Source organism: Echiichthys vipera (genome assembly GCF_963691815.1).
Source record: "Echiichthys vipera genome assembly, chromosome: 19".
Taxonomy (NCBI): domain Eukaryota; kingdom Metazoa; phylum Chordata; class Actinopteri; order Perciformes; family Trachinidae; genus Echiichthys; species Echiichthys vipera.
Genome location: NC_139844.1, coordinates 2,680,537 through 2,696,403, shown reverse-complemented (window position 1 = coordinate 2,696,403; position 15,867 = coordinate 2,680,537). Strand labels below are relative to the sequence as shown.

General features: G+C 41.8%; 1 protein-coding gene across 1 annotated transcript in view; it reads left to right on the top strand.

Annotated features, from left to right (window-relative positions):
- epha7 (eph receptor A7) overlaps positions 1-15,867 on the top strand; it is a 122,123-nt gene that overhangs the window by 41,516 nt on the left and 64,740 nt on the right. Inside the window, exon 5 of the mRNA XM_083934059.1 lies at positions 3,778-4,113. Within this exon, the coding sequence (XP_083790185.1) occupies positions 3,778-4,113 (336 nt within the window). The remainder of the gene's footprint in view (positions 1-3,777; positions 4,114-15,867) is intronic.

Below are 15,867 nucleotides of genomic sequence, written 5' to 3'. Positions count from 1 at the left end.
AGTTTCCTAAATCGTTTTTATTAAAGCAAATATTGTCAACCTTTCATTCTGATCATCACATAATATTAACATACTATTTAAAATGAAATGCAACATTTCCATTAATTGTACATTTTGATAGCGATACTGGTATGTCCATCATCGTGGCATTTGATGGACGGAGATTTAAAGTTTGTGGCTCGCTACGACCACTGCTCGGGACATTGGGAGACGACAACATGTTGCTCCATTCTCGTCTGTCCTGCACCAACAGAGCCCAGTAAGCCTGCAGGCTGCTCTCAAAACGATGCCCCGTCACCCACATGATCTGGTGAGTTCCAGCCCGGCGTCAGAGAGACGACTGACAGCTGCGCTCCGGAGGCTGTGGTTGGTGTAAACCCGCAACACACCCACATGAAAGAAACAATAATAAACACACTTAGGCTACATTAATGAGGACAGAAGAGGGGTTATATTACATTATTATTAAAATGTTGCTGTGTTCCTCTGGACACAGAGGATACCCGGGCCTGGCAATAATAAATTCATTCGGATCTTTATTATTTCTTGTCTGAGGATTGTGCGCTAAGCTGACGTATTCAACGGCATGTTTTTTTCTCTTTGGATGACAAAAGATGTCACATCCAGCTCACGGCTCCCCTCTCTGCCATGCCGAGGGAAACACAGCTGGATGTCAAACCACACCTTTGTGACGAGGCAGAGGGGCGTGTCGGGAGCCAGCGCAGATGAACATGTGATTCTCTGAAGATACGACTCAGTGATGCAAGGATGGTGGAAGCTGGTGTCCTTCCCACTATTTCTGTAACGTTTCCGTATCGCCTTTAAAACAGCATTACTGGTCTTGAACACAGTGGCCCTCATTTATCAATCTTGCGTGAAAACGGGCGCAGATCTGAGCGCAGAATTGGTCGTAGGAAAGGACCCACGTTTGATTTATGATATTTATCTGACCAATCTCAGCGTACGAATGAGCGGGCCTTGATAAATGCGGCAGCTAACGGAGAGAAACACGGAGAGACGAAACACTTGTAAGAAAATAAACTTTTCCGACGCACAGATCGGCATCCTGACATCCGAGATGGAGCAAAATAAAGATGTGCTTTTTGTCAGTCTTGAGAGTGGAATAAAAGGGGCCCATAAAAACGCTGTATGGAGAAGAATAACGGAGGCAGTCAACCCGAAGCAGCGCTCCACTGTGACCCGTGTGCGCCTGTGCGCACTGTTGGACAGGTGTTGTGCCGTATTCAGCAACCCTGCCGTGAAATGTACCCCCTGGCATTACAGGTGATATTCTGGATCAGAAGGCTGTTGTTTCGAACTATAGGAGTAGCTTATTTACAGGTAACCCAATTAAAAGCACACACTTTTGAACCTATGAATTGCAAGAAAAACTGGGATTATATTTAGGAAACGCTAAGTCAAATACATTCAACTTGCTCAAAAGATCCATTTAATTCATTTTGTAAATATGGCTGCAGTATATTTCCACAGAACATACAAAAAGGTGTTGTTTTGTGTTCGCTATTATCCAAGTTTGTGATTTTAAACTCTTTAAAATAGTTTAAAGACTGTAAGTAACCAATGTTCTGACCGTTGTGGGTTACCGGTGTATAAACTACTCCTATAGGTCGAAACAATAGCCTTCTGATCCAGAATATTACCTATAATGCGAGGGGGTGCATTTCACGGCAGGGGTGCTGAATACGGCACAACACCGCGCTCTTGCTCTGTAGCGGGGTTATTAGGTATCCCGTTAGAGGATACCTTTGTCAACTAGAAGAACCATATCAAGATGTTAATCATCTGATACCTTGTTTGATTTAATGCAATTTATTGACGGTAGCCACTAGGACTTTGGCTCTGCAGATCGTCTTGCTGCGGCCGCCGCGCCAACACATTCGTCCATTAATTCATCTTCAACCGCTTGTCCCTGCCGGGGTTGCTGGGGGGCTGGAGCCGAGCTGTTTAGAAATATAAAAGAATCGTGTGTGTGTGTGTGTGTATGTGGGTGTGTGTCCCTGGCCACCTGGCCACCACGCTAAAAAGCGATAGCTTGGCATAACAAATCACCTGTACATTTGCGTAATGCGTAATCATTCATGGATGGTGCCTTCAGACGCACGAGTACAATCAATTGCTCCAACCACAATTTTTTTTTTTTTAATTCGTTTTAAGAATTCGTTTTGATCTGTTCTTAATATGTGACTGCTTATGCTCAATGACAGCTGAGGTTTGTTAATTATTTTCAGCCGGATTTTACTCTGCTGCACCGCAAATACACAGGCTGAAATTTGCATACACGATCTCAGACCAGACGTGAGATTTGATCATAGCTCACGCTCACGTCCAAATTGATAAATGCCGAAGTTTGCCAGGAAATGGTCGTACGCACGTTTTTCTGCCGTACGTTTGTTTGATAAATGAGGGCCAGTGTCACTGATGATGTTGACGTCACTTAAATGGCGGTTTATACCGGCTCTCAGACTCCTCAAACTGGCAACACTGTCGTCTCCTCCTTCCTTGGTCGACTGGACAGACGCATAAAACAATCGCAAAACGTCATTGAGCACCAGCAGTGTAGCTTTCAAAGTTGATGTCCATGTTTTTGTCAGCCAGGGAGTCTCTTAATGTTTTAACTGCCCATTTCGTGGTTTTCTTTGTGCTTATCTTGTCCTTGTCATCCTCTAATTCGTTCAATTCCTCCTGTTTCCCCTCCTTGTGTCGCTTCTCCTTTTTCTTTTCATATTCTTTTTTCTCTTTTTCTTCTGCTGCATCCCAGTCTTCAAAGTTGTCAAACTCACCAAATAAATTAAAAGAAATGATAAAATCACTCATGTTTTTTCTGTCTTGCTGTTGATGAATAAACTGTGAAACAACGTTGAGTCTCTGTTGCCACGGTTACCATCTAGCGCTTGAGCCAGCGCAATAATTTAGAACTGTCATCAGGCAATTTGACGGATCGTCTTTCCTAGGTGTAAATTAACACTTTTTAACCTACACCCTCCAGCCAATCAGAATCAAGTATTCACCCAGACCATGGTATAAAACAATATGAACAACATCAATACCAACACTTTTAAAAAGTTGTCTGACGTAGTGGGGAAGAAAGAATACATAACTGTAGGGTGTAAATATGACAAATATTTTCTAATTCAATTTTTTTTTTTTATTGTGTTGTACAGCTCAGGGATGTGGGAGCTGTGGGCATGAAATGATTCCAAACGCGACATATTCTCCGCACTCTCTGTCTGCTGGTGTGGGCGCATCAGGTGTAAAAATGCGTCCATGGTAATTTTCTTGGCCGATCCCGATTTCCTGGTTCTGATTTACAGGCTTTAGAGTGTAAAGGGTGGTGAGCAATGAGGGCAAACGTGTGTGTGTGTGTGTGTGTGTGTGTGTGTGTGTGTGTGTGTGTGTGTGTGTGTGTGTGTGTGTGTGTGTGTGTGTGTGTGGCATGAACTCTGCTATGAAATGATTCCCCCTTTGAAACTCTGGGCTCCACTACTTGATTTCAGAGCCTTCTAACACTGACCTTGGAGCCTGCCAGAGCTGACTTCTTTTCACTGTACCTGTACTAGTTTTTTTTTCTGGATAGTCTTATTATAATTGAGTGTCAGTGTTTGGCTTTAGGACTGGAGCTGGCATGTCCTGTATTGTGTTTTTTTCTCTGCCAGAGAACAGTGAAAGCACAGATTCATTCAGTGCACACTCTTGGCTGTCACTTTCTTTGGCACTCGGTTATTTAATTTTGGCTTCCTCCTTGTCCACCTCTGACAGGACCTCCCTCAGCGCCACAGAACCTGGTCTACAACATCAACCAGACCACCGTAAGCTTGGAGTGGGGCCCGCCGGCTGACACAGGTGGCCGCAATGACGTCACCTACAGGGTTATATGCCGGCGTTGCAGTTGGGAACCCGAGGAGTGTGTTCCATGTGGGCTGAATGTGGGATTCTCTCCCACACAGTCAGGATTAGAGGACACTTATGTGACCATCCTGGACCTGCTCGCACATGCCAACTACACTTTTGAGGTGGAGGCTGTCAACGGAGTGTCAGACCTGAGCCGCACGCAGAGGCTGTTTGCGGCAGTGAGCATCGCCACTGGTCAAGCAGGTAAGAACTCTTACATCAAACTAATGAGACAGATGTGTACAAGCGGAAATGTAAAAGCTATATTCAACGAGTAAGATTTGAAAATCTGCCAGCTCTCGACGCAGTTTGGAACCTTTAAACAAACTAAATAAAATTATAACATGGCCCAAAGAATCGCCCCAAAAAACAATTGCTGATTTACCATCACCTATAACTGATGTGTTTTTTTGTCAAACCCTATGACCAAATTTCACAAAATATCAAACTTTTTCATAAGCTGAAGGGATGTTTTGCCTACACCAGTCTGTGAACAGTTCACCCTTTGCTCCAGCTGAAAGAGCATCGGGGAATTAGGCGATTGACAGTTTAATTTTGAAAACCTTTCATATGAAAACTACGGTAATGATTCTCCATTAGCATTAATGACCATAGTCTGACATTATCCATAATATATCCAGTATGCATATTACCCAGATTAATTTAATGTGTAGGCCTGTATCAGCACTACAGTGGCCAACATTATTAGCTTAGCAATGATACAGATCCCAGTGGTACCTAAAGAGCCAGTGCTGTATTTGCAGCTCAGTCCCAGGGGAATCTACCATAATTAAAGTGCTGTATTTTGCAGTGACAAACTCTAAAGCCTCCCTGCCATGTGACGGCCAATCATGTCCTGCTGATTTTACTCATTATATGGGTTTAGTCATTCGTGTCATTATTTTAATTTCTGTTGTCAGTACCTTTCTCTTCAAACATACTGTACATGTGTGGAGGCTTTGGTTTGCTACAGTAGCTAAGTATATCAGTTTACTAGATGTGTGCGCCTGTGAGAGAAAGAAAGAAGCAGGTAGTTGAATGGATGTGTGTGGGATGTAGTGTTGGGGATGATGTATTTTGCGGCGCTCGGGTTGTGACAGAGACACGTGCTGGAATGTGCTGTGGGGTTGCCTGACCAAGGACACGAGGATGCAGGAAGAGGACAACCTGCAGGAAAAAGCCAGAAAAAAAACTATTAACACGTGCTCCTTCAGACTCACTCATAATTATCTGTGGCATGTTGACAACAGACAATTACTCAGTTAACCCGACGGAATATTTCACCATGAGCTATTGTAAAAGACAGTGGCATGCTTGGCCAAGATGGTGTCATGTTTATTATTATGAGTAAGTGGAACCATTTAAAGAGCAGAGAACACTATAATCAGTGTAATTGGCCAGCATGGATCAGGTCACTTATAATTTGGATGATCAATTCCATTAAGTGTAGATAGCTAATAGTCAATGTCTGTAAATGTCAACATTTTCATAAAAAAAAAAAAAAAAAAGCCTTGATTTTCCCCAAGTATCTCCAGGGTTCCCACAGTCACGGAAAACCAGAAAAAGTCACAGAATAGTCTAATCTTTGAGAGTGGTAGAATTGTTACAGCAATCCTTTCTGGATATATAACCTTCCACATAATGTAATGTAGCTATTATTTATTTTCTGTAATTGACGTAACGTATCTCTAATATGCTAACTTTTTGTTTCTTCATGCTCCATCTCTCCCTCCATGTATGCCAGATAGCTGAAATTATTTGAATACTTTTTGAATCTGATATGTTTAAATAATACATTAGCATCAGGGTAGACCCTATAAACTGTAGAAAAAATGGACGTAGCCATTCCCTCGGGGTCCGTTCTCTCAACTTGATCCAATCGTACTCGCCTACGGGAGTCGCCATCTTGTCAGACTGACATTTACCTCTGAGGAGAAGTGAGGGCCAGAATGGGACAGAATAATACCTTAAAAGAAGAAATTAATAAGCCAGTTTCTGAAATCTGAGTATGGTGGTGGAACTACAGTCTCCAAAGTTTAGGCAATAGTCAGCATTGGGTTGATATTTACGTCCATGTGATGGGTCTCTCTTGTTTCCCTTCTTGAGCAGACATTAGCTCCACACTGCAGGGCTCATTGTCCTGCTCACTGGACCCTCCCTGTGTCCGGTGCTCTATGGGCTGTTAGGAAATGCTTGAGCACTTGTAATTGGAGCTTCCTAAAACAATCGGTCCTTCTTGAGCGAGCATACTCATTAGAGAATGACTGCATTATTAAAGATTTTATGGCTCATCATTCAGAATTGATTAACCTTTGCACAGCGAGGCGCAGGAGTCTCATAGTATTGAAAGACAACCTTAAAAAAGAAAAAACATCTTCTTCATCCCTTCCCATCTCCACCTCCTGCATAACAATCATGAACATAGACTCGTAGCTTTGGACTGGGGAAATGAACACAGCGTGTGAATGCAGATGGTGATCCATCTGATGAGGAATTCACACCTCCCCTAATTATACCAAAGGAAAAGTCTGGAGTGAGGCTGGAGCTACACAAGGTGCTGGGTGCTTATTGTTCCCAGAAACCTAATTACTCTCAGCTCTGTCTTAAATGAGTTTAAGTAGAGGCTGCAAGTTCATAAGCTTGATTTCTTCAGCTCTGTTCTTGCAGTGTTGCAAAGAAATTTGCCATGTTAAGGATTTTCGCCGTCTTTGCTCCCGCTTTATGCTGGAAGTTAAGAGTGCGTTTCAATCAGCACTCCATTGTGAGTCAACAGCGCCACAGAGCCACTCTCGGAGGCCCTCCATGCCATTGCTTTCCTCAAGCGCACTTGTAAACAAGGCCTTTTGTTCTTCCAGCACACTTGTGAGTGGGCACTGCTCATAGAATAACCATTAATATTTATTCAAGCGGATGTTCACATCTCTGAGCCAGGAAAAATCACTGTGGAGAAGGGCACAGGAATAGGATTTGAAATTGGTTATGGGAAAGGCTACAGGACTTGTGTGTGTGTGTGTGTGTGTGTGTGTGTGTGTGTGTGTGTGTGTGTGTGTGTGTGTGTGAGACCAGCTTGAGACCAGTGAGAGGGTGTTTATATATAAACAATATAATGAGTGAAAGGCAGTGTCTGTGGAAATTGATTTGAATGTTGACTGCCAGCAGCATAAAAGTCTGTTAAAGTCAGATAGCAACTTTTACAATAGTTGAGCTGTGCTTTGAAGTATCCACAAGCTCCATGTGTGAGTCAGAGCAGGAAACAGTGGGTGTGACTTTATTTAGACTGTGAAGAGTTGGAATAGAAATGCTGTGTATCATTCCAAAACACTTAAGATGAAGACATCATTTTGAAATGTAGACCTTTCTTTAGGGCGTACTCACACTGTCCTTCCGTACCGCGACCCGGGCTTTAGGGTACTTGTCCCCCCTCCCTCTACCCCCGCGCCCCAGCCCCGTTTGTACTCACACTGCCAGGGCCGGCCAATGCTTCTTGCTGTCCATACGACATCACGTCGTAACACGTCACATGCGTTGATCGCGTGTGTGGCTTTGTTTACAAATCTTTCCACAGACCTCGGAGTTTTTGTGCGTCTTGTCCGACTGTTTTTGAACATTTTCATCCGACCAAATCTGCAGTAAACACTCCACCTTAAGGCACTTCACCATTGACTTCACTTTTCAGACCCTACGTCCGTTTCCAAAAACCCAGTTTATGGCTACAATTTTAAAATGGATTTTCTTTTGAAGCCTTAAAGAGCAACTTAACATTTTGTTTTAGCTTGAAACACACCCCCTTCACAAATTCAAAGAATGCACTGCAGCAGCCATTTACACCCACCTCCATCCGGGGCCATTCAGGCATGACACCAACATGTAAAATTACCATTTATATAATGAGTTGAATGTGTAAAAGAAGATTCAGACTGGATTGTTCCAGAATGCAAAGAATGCCATAGCTGTGATTCTAAAACATCGTAATAACATACACATGATAAAAGTCAGAAAGTCTCTGTGTCAGGTTTTTTGCACACTTTTACATCAGGAAATTCCAAATCAGCCAACATAGTTATCTTTTTGTGTGCTATTCTTCGCTTAATTTGTTGTGCAATACTGTGTGAATGTAAGAAGATGTTATAGTTCCCCATAAGTTCCAACTCAATTAAACATTCAAAGAGAACAACAGGCAATTCCCTTTAGTACAATCTCTCAGTGAAAAAGGAAAAAAAGAATGTAAGCTAAGCATTTTGCTTTGATCTGAAAAGCCTCTGTGCCCTTGCATCGCGTGAGAAGCAAATATTCCCGTTTTGTTTGGCTGTCAGAGTCACCGTCACTGTCCTCCAGCAGTTTGGAGTTCAGAATAAAAGACAGCAGAGTTTCCTGCATGATTTAGTAATTATTTATCTCTATGAGAGAGAGAGCAATGATCATTAAAATACTAAATGTTCATGGGTGCAAACTGATACCCAAGCTCCTCAGTGGTAATCTATATGGCCACTTTATCAACATTTTATCATCACTAAATGGATATTGTTCAGTGCATTTGGGAAAGTAACACTTGGGGAACAATACGGTCATTGATTTATCCCTTTTTGTGTTCTAATCTGCCATGGTGGCCTTAAAGGAAGGATTGATTGATTTCTGAGCAGTCCCCACTGACCAGTGACAGCCTGTGTAATTTTCTAGTTAAGCGAATCCTCCTTTGTAGCATTTGTCCCTTGTTTTACGTTACCTGGAGGCCCATTCTTTTCACACACACACACCCACCCCGGCTCCACATGCTCACAGTAATTTGATGGGAGCTGGGCAAAGCAGTAAGATTCAACAGCTGCAATAAAACTGTGGTGGTCTCTGCGCAGCAGCTCGGAGCACTTAACCTGTAGCTTTTCTGTAAATGCCTCCTGATTTGTCTGTCACCCAATCCGTCAGCAATGAATAATTTTCATGGAAGGTGCACTTTAATTACTTTCCCATTTAAATGGCATTATCGTGGCCTATCTAGGTAATTAATCTCACCAAGTATCCTGTTTCAGCCTTTTATTGCTGGCAGACGAGCTCCCTAAATCCCCCGAATCTGCCGTGCTTGAATGAGCCCTCCCTCATAGAAGCTGGCGTTGCTTCTTTCCCCTTTACTCGGTCCCTATCCCAGCCATTGGACAGTCCTTTCTCTCTGTGCAGGCAGCTTGTCAGAGCAACGGGCTGTTTCACTGCCTTGGAAAGGACACAGGCAGACATAATCATGCAGGGCTGTAGTCAAGAATAGGCCTAACCAGTGCGTGTTTAGAGGGCTGATAGCTGCAGATAGCTCATATACTGTGTTGGTATTCAGCATGAATTTTTCTTCTTGCCAACAAATTGTATGGAAAGACTCAAACCTAAAGTGAGTGTGCCCACATGACCTGTGTGTGTATATCTACATGTTATCCCCCTGGGCCATAGAGCTCCATTATTGCATAAAAACTTTCTTCATTACCATGAACACACACACACACATACACACACTGTAGTTTACTTTGACTCAATCTCACATACACTGTCCTGCTGCCACAAATACTAGTAAACAGAGCCACAGATAGGTTAAGGAAATACGAGTACGGACCACCACACTGTTGATTTATAATGGGATTTGCTGATAATAATAATAATAATAAGAATTCCTTTATTAGTCCCGCGAATGGGGAAATTCAATTTTCACTCTATTTTTTTTCATTTTACACACACACAGGCCTGAAATACACACTCATGCACAGACAGGACCTATATACATGCAACCAATGGAGAGATGTTACAGCGAGGGGGCTGCCAGTGACCGGCGCCCCGAGCAGTTGGGGGTTCGGTGCCTTGCTCAACAGCACCTCGGCAGTGCCCAGGAGATGAACTGGCACCTCTCCAGCCACCAGTCCACACTCCGTTCATGGTCAGTCACCTATGGACTGAGCTACTACCGCCCCATAAGAAACATAGAATTATGACAATCTTGTTTGTTAAATTTGAGCATCTTTATGTCACAAGCCTTGAAAAAATTGATGGTTCACAATGGTCAGTCCATGAGTCCTGGAAGATTTCAATGTCACAGACAAATTCTGATCAAAAATTATCTGTTTGATTTGTAAAACTATTGATAGGCAGGCTAAAGAATGACACCATCAAGGCATGTAGAGTTATTGATAATTTGTTTTGAAAAGTAGACTACGTGCTTGTATTTAAGGCTGAATATGGAGAACGAGCAGAACACTGACATCCAATGTCTCAAGATCGTACTCTCAACAACAAAAAATAATTGTTGCCGAGTATGTCAGTGATCAGCCTGCTCCATGTCAGTGATGAATCAAACAGGGTAACCACTAATTTGGACTAATCAATTAATTTACAACAGTATCTAACGTTAGCCAGTCTTCAACTGGAAGTCTTTCTGTGAGTACTGTGGAATCCATTAGCTAGCTTAAATTGAGTTTCCAGCAGCTTACAAAAAACAAAAGGGAGGTATAAAAAAATACAGTATAGGATAACCAATAAACCCCTGGCTAAATAAATACAGAAAGTATAAAAAAAAAACAATAAACAGTAAACAATAAACTCTTATTCTTCTATTATTCCTCAAATATGAGGTAGATGTAAGAATACAGGTCAAATAAAATTCACGGGAAGTTAAATCAGATAAGTGGTTGATTAGTGTCCAGGTATGTAAGAATAGATTATTATTATTACAACCCTGGCAACCAGCAATGCCCAACGCTATTGGCTGCTACAATGGAAACAGACCGTGACAGAAAGTCATTGTCAAACCTATCAAAAAAAAGTATAGCTTTTAATACAGATTCTATATTTTCAATTATAATTTCCAAATCCTTTGTAAGTCCATGGCCCTGATAAGCGATGAGATCTACCACAGCCCGGGCCTTTACAAGCCAAACCAGTGGCCCACCACCATGACCCATAAAGTTTAATTTCCCGGGGAGACTGTGTGAACCCCACCCATTGAGAAGTGTAAAACTATTTTCAGTCCATTACGAAACTCTGCAGCCTGTTCGGCTTATTACACCATGACAGTGTCTATTCGTTATAGACCTTTTCTCTAATCTAACCAAATACTGTAAAATGAAAACAATTTGAAAACTAAAACAAATTGTTGCTGGCTCATATCATTTTACTTCTCATCATTTGCAGTGAGACATGCAGCTTAGAGGGAATCATTACTTTGTATTTAATTTAAATACATCGATTTTTATGGGAAAAAAACATCAGAAAACAGAAACCCCGGTCTGTATATCCGAGGACATTTCCGATGTAATAGGAACAGAACCCCATGTAGGCTAAATCTGTTGTCTTTAGATCTCTTTGCCAGAGTAAGATAAAGCAAATCCAGTCCAATTCAAAAGAATCAACCCAAAACAATTTGCTGTAGAAATCTTTTTTCACATCTCAGCAATAAAATATAAAATAATTCTTGATCTCCTTGGTGATCACAGAGAAGTTGATGTCTGCAGCAGCCAGCCTGCAACATGCAAAGAAATATTACAGAGAATCAGAAAACCAAGACATCAGCAGAAAGTGTCTTAAGATTGAAGATATGCAGTTCAGACACACACACACACACATGCACGCACGCACAAACACACACACACGCACACACACACGCACACAGAAATATCTTTATTTCTTTGGTCCTTTGTACCAACGGTGGAATGACAGGTGGTTCTACTGGCTGGGCAAGCAAAATATTCAGTCAAATCTCATGTTGAAGGAGAGGAAGAGTTGAAAACTGACACTTCAAATAATTTCAACCCATATAAAATGCTGTTTAATTTGTACCTCAATGGATATACTTCTAATAGTAGTATTACTGTTATTGTTGTAACTGCAACTCCAAAAATAATTAATTTTCTTTGAGTCTTCCACATTTTCTGCGGACTCTTTGTTTATTTCACCAGTCCTGTTTGTTTGGCTTTGGATGCAGTCATATTAATTTGGAGGTTTTGCAGAGAGAGATATTATTTCATTCTGAGAGCTGTCTGAAACGTTGCAACATTCTGATGTTTTGGCCTCTGCTGGGAATGTGTGGAAGTTGAAAAGGGAGCACTGATTCACATGCAGCTTCATCCTATAGGCTGTGTTCCCCCTGAGCATACACAGACACGGCTTTAATTATTCAGACCTCGGCACGGCAGCAGAAAGAGATTGAGGCAATGTTTTTTTTTCCCTGTTTTTTTCCGCAGTCAATCTGCTGTTTACCTTCCACATAGCAACTCAGCTTTTCAGACGCTCACCTTTCTGAAGTCACTTCTTTCTTCCCTCTCATTTATCAGCCTAGACATTTGACAACAAGCCTTGTTTTGGGGATATTAGATTTGTGTGTATTTTATGATATCTTAAACCCTTCTGTAAACAAACAGGATTCATGTGCAGGGGCGAAGCCAACACTGCTAAAGCAGGAAGCTCAGACACTGAAATGTCTGACTAAGCACACACATGTTCACATTTTGGCAGCTGGCCAAGTAGTTCAAGTGACAGTCCACTGAGGTGCAGGTTCACCTCATACAGCGGTCTGTTGAAGCGTCTTTAAGCTAGACACACAAGTGTTAATCTGCTCGGTCACTCTGGGTGAAATGATCAGCCAAATGTCTTAAATGTGCAATCAACATGTTAGCAGGGCTCAGATTAGAATCAGATTCAGCTGCGAATATGAAGCTAAAAAAAACTCCTTTGAGGAAACACAAGCAGTTGATTGAGAATGTTACAGCAGTTACTTAATGCTTTTATTAGTGGTGACAATGGAGCCACCTACAGTTGTGCTGTATCCCTTAAAGTGACTTTAAACAGTCCTCAAGACAGTTATTTTGTTGTTGTTATTTTTGTTGTTATTTATTCCCCCTTTTGTGACAGGAGACGTTTAAATAAGATAAAAACAGAACTATGTTAAAGTCCCCATTACACTGTCTTTGAATGAGCACAAATTCAGTCATGCAAATGTATTAAAGAGGACCTAATGTGCTTTAATGCTTTTTTGACCTATAAATGTAATTATAATGTTTTATAGTCATGTTAAACAATAGCAAAATTTCATTAATCAAATACTACACGACGTGAGCCCTGTCGACTGTCTGGGTTGGCTGTGCTCAACCCTGAACACTAGGGTGTCGGTGTCTGTCAGAGATTTCTTTGAATTTCCGGGATTTGTCTCCGTAGCAGAATCCTGACTTCCCTATTGGTCATGCTGATACACACAGGCTCAAACTGTAAGCTGTAAGTTCGGCCACTTTTATGCTTTTTTTGTGTTTATTTTGGAAGTTAACCTGTTAAAGCTAACGTTAGCATGTTGCACAGCTAAAGTGGCTAGCTTCCATATAGACGGTGATTTCATCTGCTGGGGTAACTTATTCTGTATATGGTAAGGGGCATAACATTTCCCTGTACGTTGCATAAACACTTGACCAATCACAGCAGAGCAGACCAACCGACCAATCAGAGCGTTCTACTCATAGGTGCTGCAGCAATGGGCAGTATGAGAAATAGCATGTGTTTTTTTAAAGATCAGAGCATGTAAACCTACTGTAGATGACCTGTAAAATACAAACATGACTCTGAAAACTAGCATCATAGGGCCTCTTTAAACATCCTTTAATATATCCTGTTTTCTCATGAAAAATAACTATTCTAGCTGCTATACACTAAACGTTACCTACTCAATGACAGTCATTTTTCAGCACTCACTACTCTTTCAGAACTGCATCACCTTCTTAATAATCCCTTTAGCTTTGGCGCTGTCCGTGGGGAATTTTTTCCCTTTCCTAAATGCTTTGGTTATCAAGGACTGAGTCTAACGGGTGGCACTTTGTGTCACTGATCTTTCTCTGACACAGTGTAATAGCTAATCTCAATCATCAGCTAATCTAGTGTCTGACTGATTTGGATGTGTATTCCCATGTATATGTAACAGTACATGAGCAGATTCAGGTGTGTGCACCTGAGCCATCTCCGTGCCGCCACCTCAGTGTGACAGAGCACAGAGTAGTCACTCAGTGAAATTACAGACCTGAGGGGTAGTTGGTGAGAAATGTCATTGTCGACAAAAATGGAACTCTAATATATTCCATCTCAGGTTTGTTGGACACTTATTAATGTCTCTCAGTGAGTGCCACTAATTAAGGTAGTCAGTCTGGTGCAGCAGATGAAGCGTGGGACAAATAACAGTGTGACCTGAGAACAAAAGAGATGTCATGAGAATATACATATTTAGCAGCACTGTGAAGCACTCGGAGCACAAATCCTCATTGTGCCACAGCAACACACCCAATTATTTATCATCATTCTTTAAATGTATAGCATTTTCTAACTGCTTGTGAATAAGTTTCATTTCTAGAAACAGATAATGATGAGAATAATAAAGGAGCTTGGAAGCCAGTTGAAAATCTGATAAATGCATCAGGTGCAAAAGCAAACAAAGAAACAAATAGGGATGGGCTATATTCATTGTTTATTTACGCAAAAGCAACACTTTAAATTGTTTCATATGAACCCTGGATAATGTCAGAAGACTCACACATAGCCTATCTCCAGAACATTCTAACACTAAAATGCCATTTTTCAGACGGACAAACCAGGAGAAAATGTATCTGTTTCTGTCTCAGCAACAAACTATCACGAGATCTGTGAACACAGGGCCATCCCTATGTTCCTCTGGTCCTATGTTCCCCGCTCGGGTCAGGGTTAGGGTTTACGGTGAGGGTCAGGGTAAGGGGGTAGGGTTAGGGTCTACATAGGCCTTTTTGCCGTGGAATTCTGCACTGATTGTGGAAAAAATAACAGACCGGGGAACATAGGTACACTCCTGTGAACACAGCGAGGCTAACATTAAGTAACGTTAGCAAACTTGTAATGCAAAAAAAATTCTGTTAGCTGTGTAAACATATAATATTAACAAAATAAAATCTAAACACATTATAGGCTACATACGTTTCATCCATCCACATGACGTTCACTAGAGACTGGAAGTGTATTGTTACTATTTTATTGCATTAGCGCTGCCTGAAATCCTAGAGAACTGTTGTGTGGTCTGACATGACCAGTGGCTTATGGTGGCTTTTTTTTAACAAACTTTAGATAGATAATTGCTGAGTAAGTGAAAATACTAAGATGATTCCTTGACTGTATCGCACTCTCTCTACTCGTTTAACTGTTATGCTAAAATTCAGCAATTGAAAGGTTAGCATTTCAGTGGTTTTATCACCAAAACATTCAAACCAGAAATAAAGGCACCATAACTCAAAATCAGCAGTCAGTGAGTTGGTTTCCTCCCTGAGAAGTGAACTTCAGCGTCCATATTTAAAGTTGCCCTGTGTGTTTCAAGCGTTGACCAGTCAGTGAAGGCAGCTGGCTTTGGCTCTGGAATGCAGCAGCTCTCTGTTTACTGCCCACGGGTGACTGTAAGGACTCGGTAAACACCAAAATACTTTCTTTCCTTCTCTCTCTTTATCTGCTCACTTGGTTGCACTCCCTCTCTGCTCTCATATACATTCAATCAAAGACACACACACATACCACACACACCCTGTCAGCATGCACCTGTGACTCCCAGAGCCTCTCTTTATATGGAACACATGCTCAAGAATGTCACAGCCCAGGCTGCAAATGGCTCCGGCACTTTGCAATAGAGCGATTCGAGTGTTTCATTTCCTGCCGAAGGAGTTAAAAGGACTTCCAAGGGTAATAAAAGGCAAGCAGGGTTGCATGCCGTAGGTGCCCAAAGCAGTGAATTCCCCCTACTGGACAACACACACACACACACACACACACACACACACACACACACACACACACACTCTCACACACACACACACACATACAATCCCCAGTCAATAGCTGAACTTTGATCGCTGTTCCCTGTAGGCGATGGTATTTTTTCTGGTGGTGCTGAGGGATTGTTCAAAGAGACTGTTTGCATGTTATCTGGAGAGACATTTCATCACA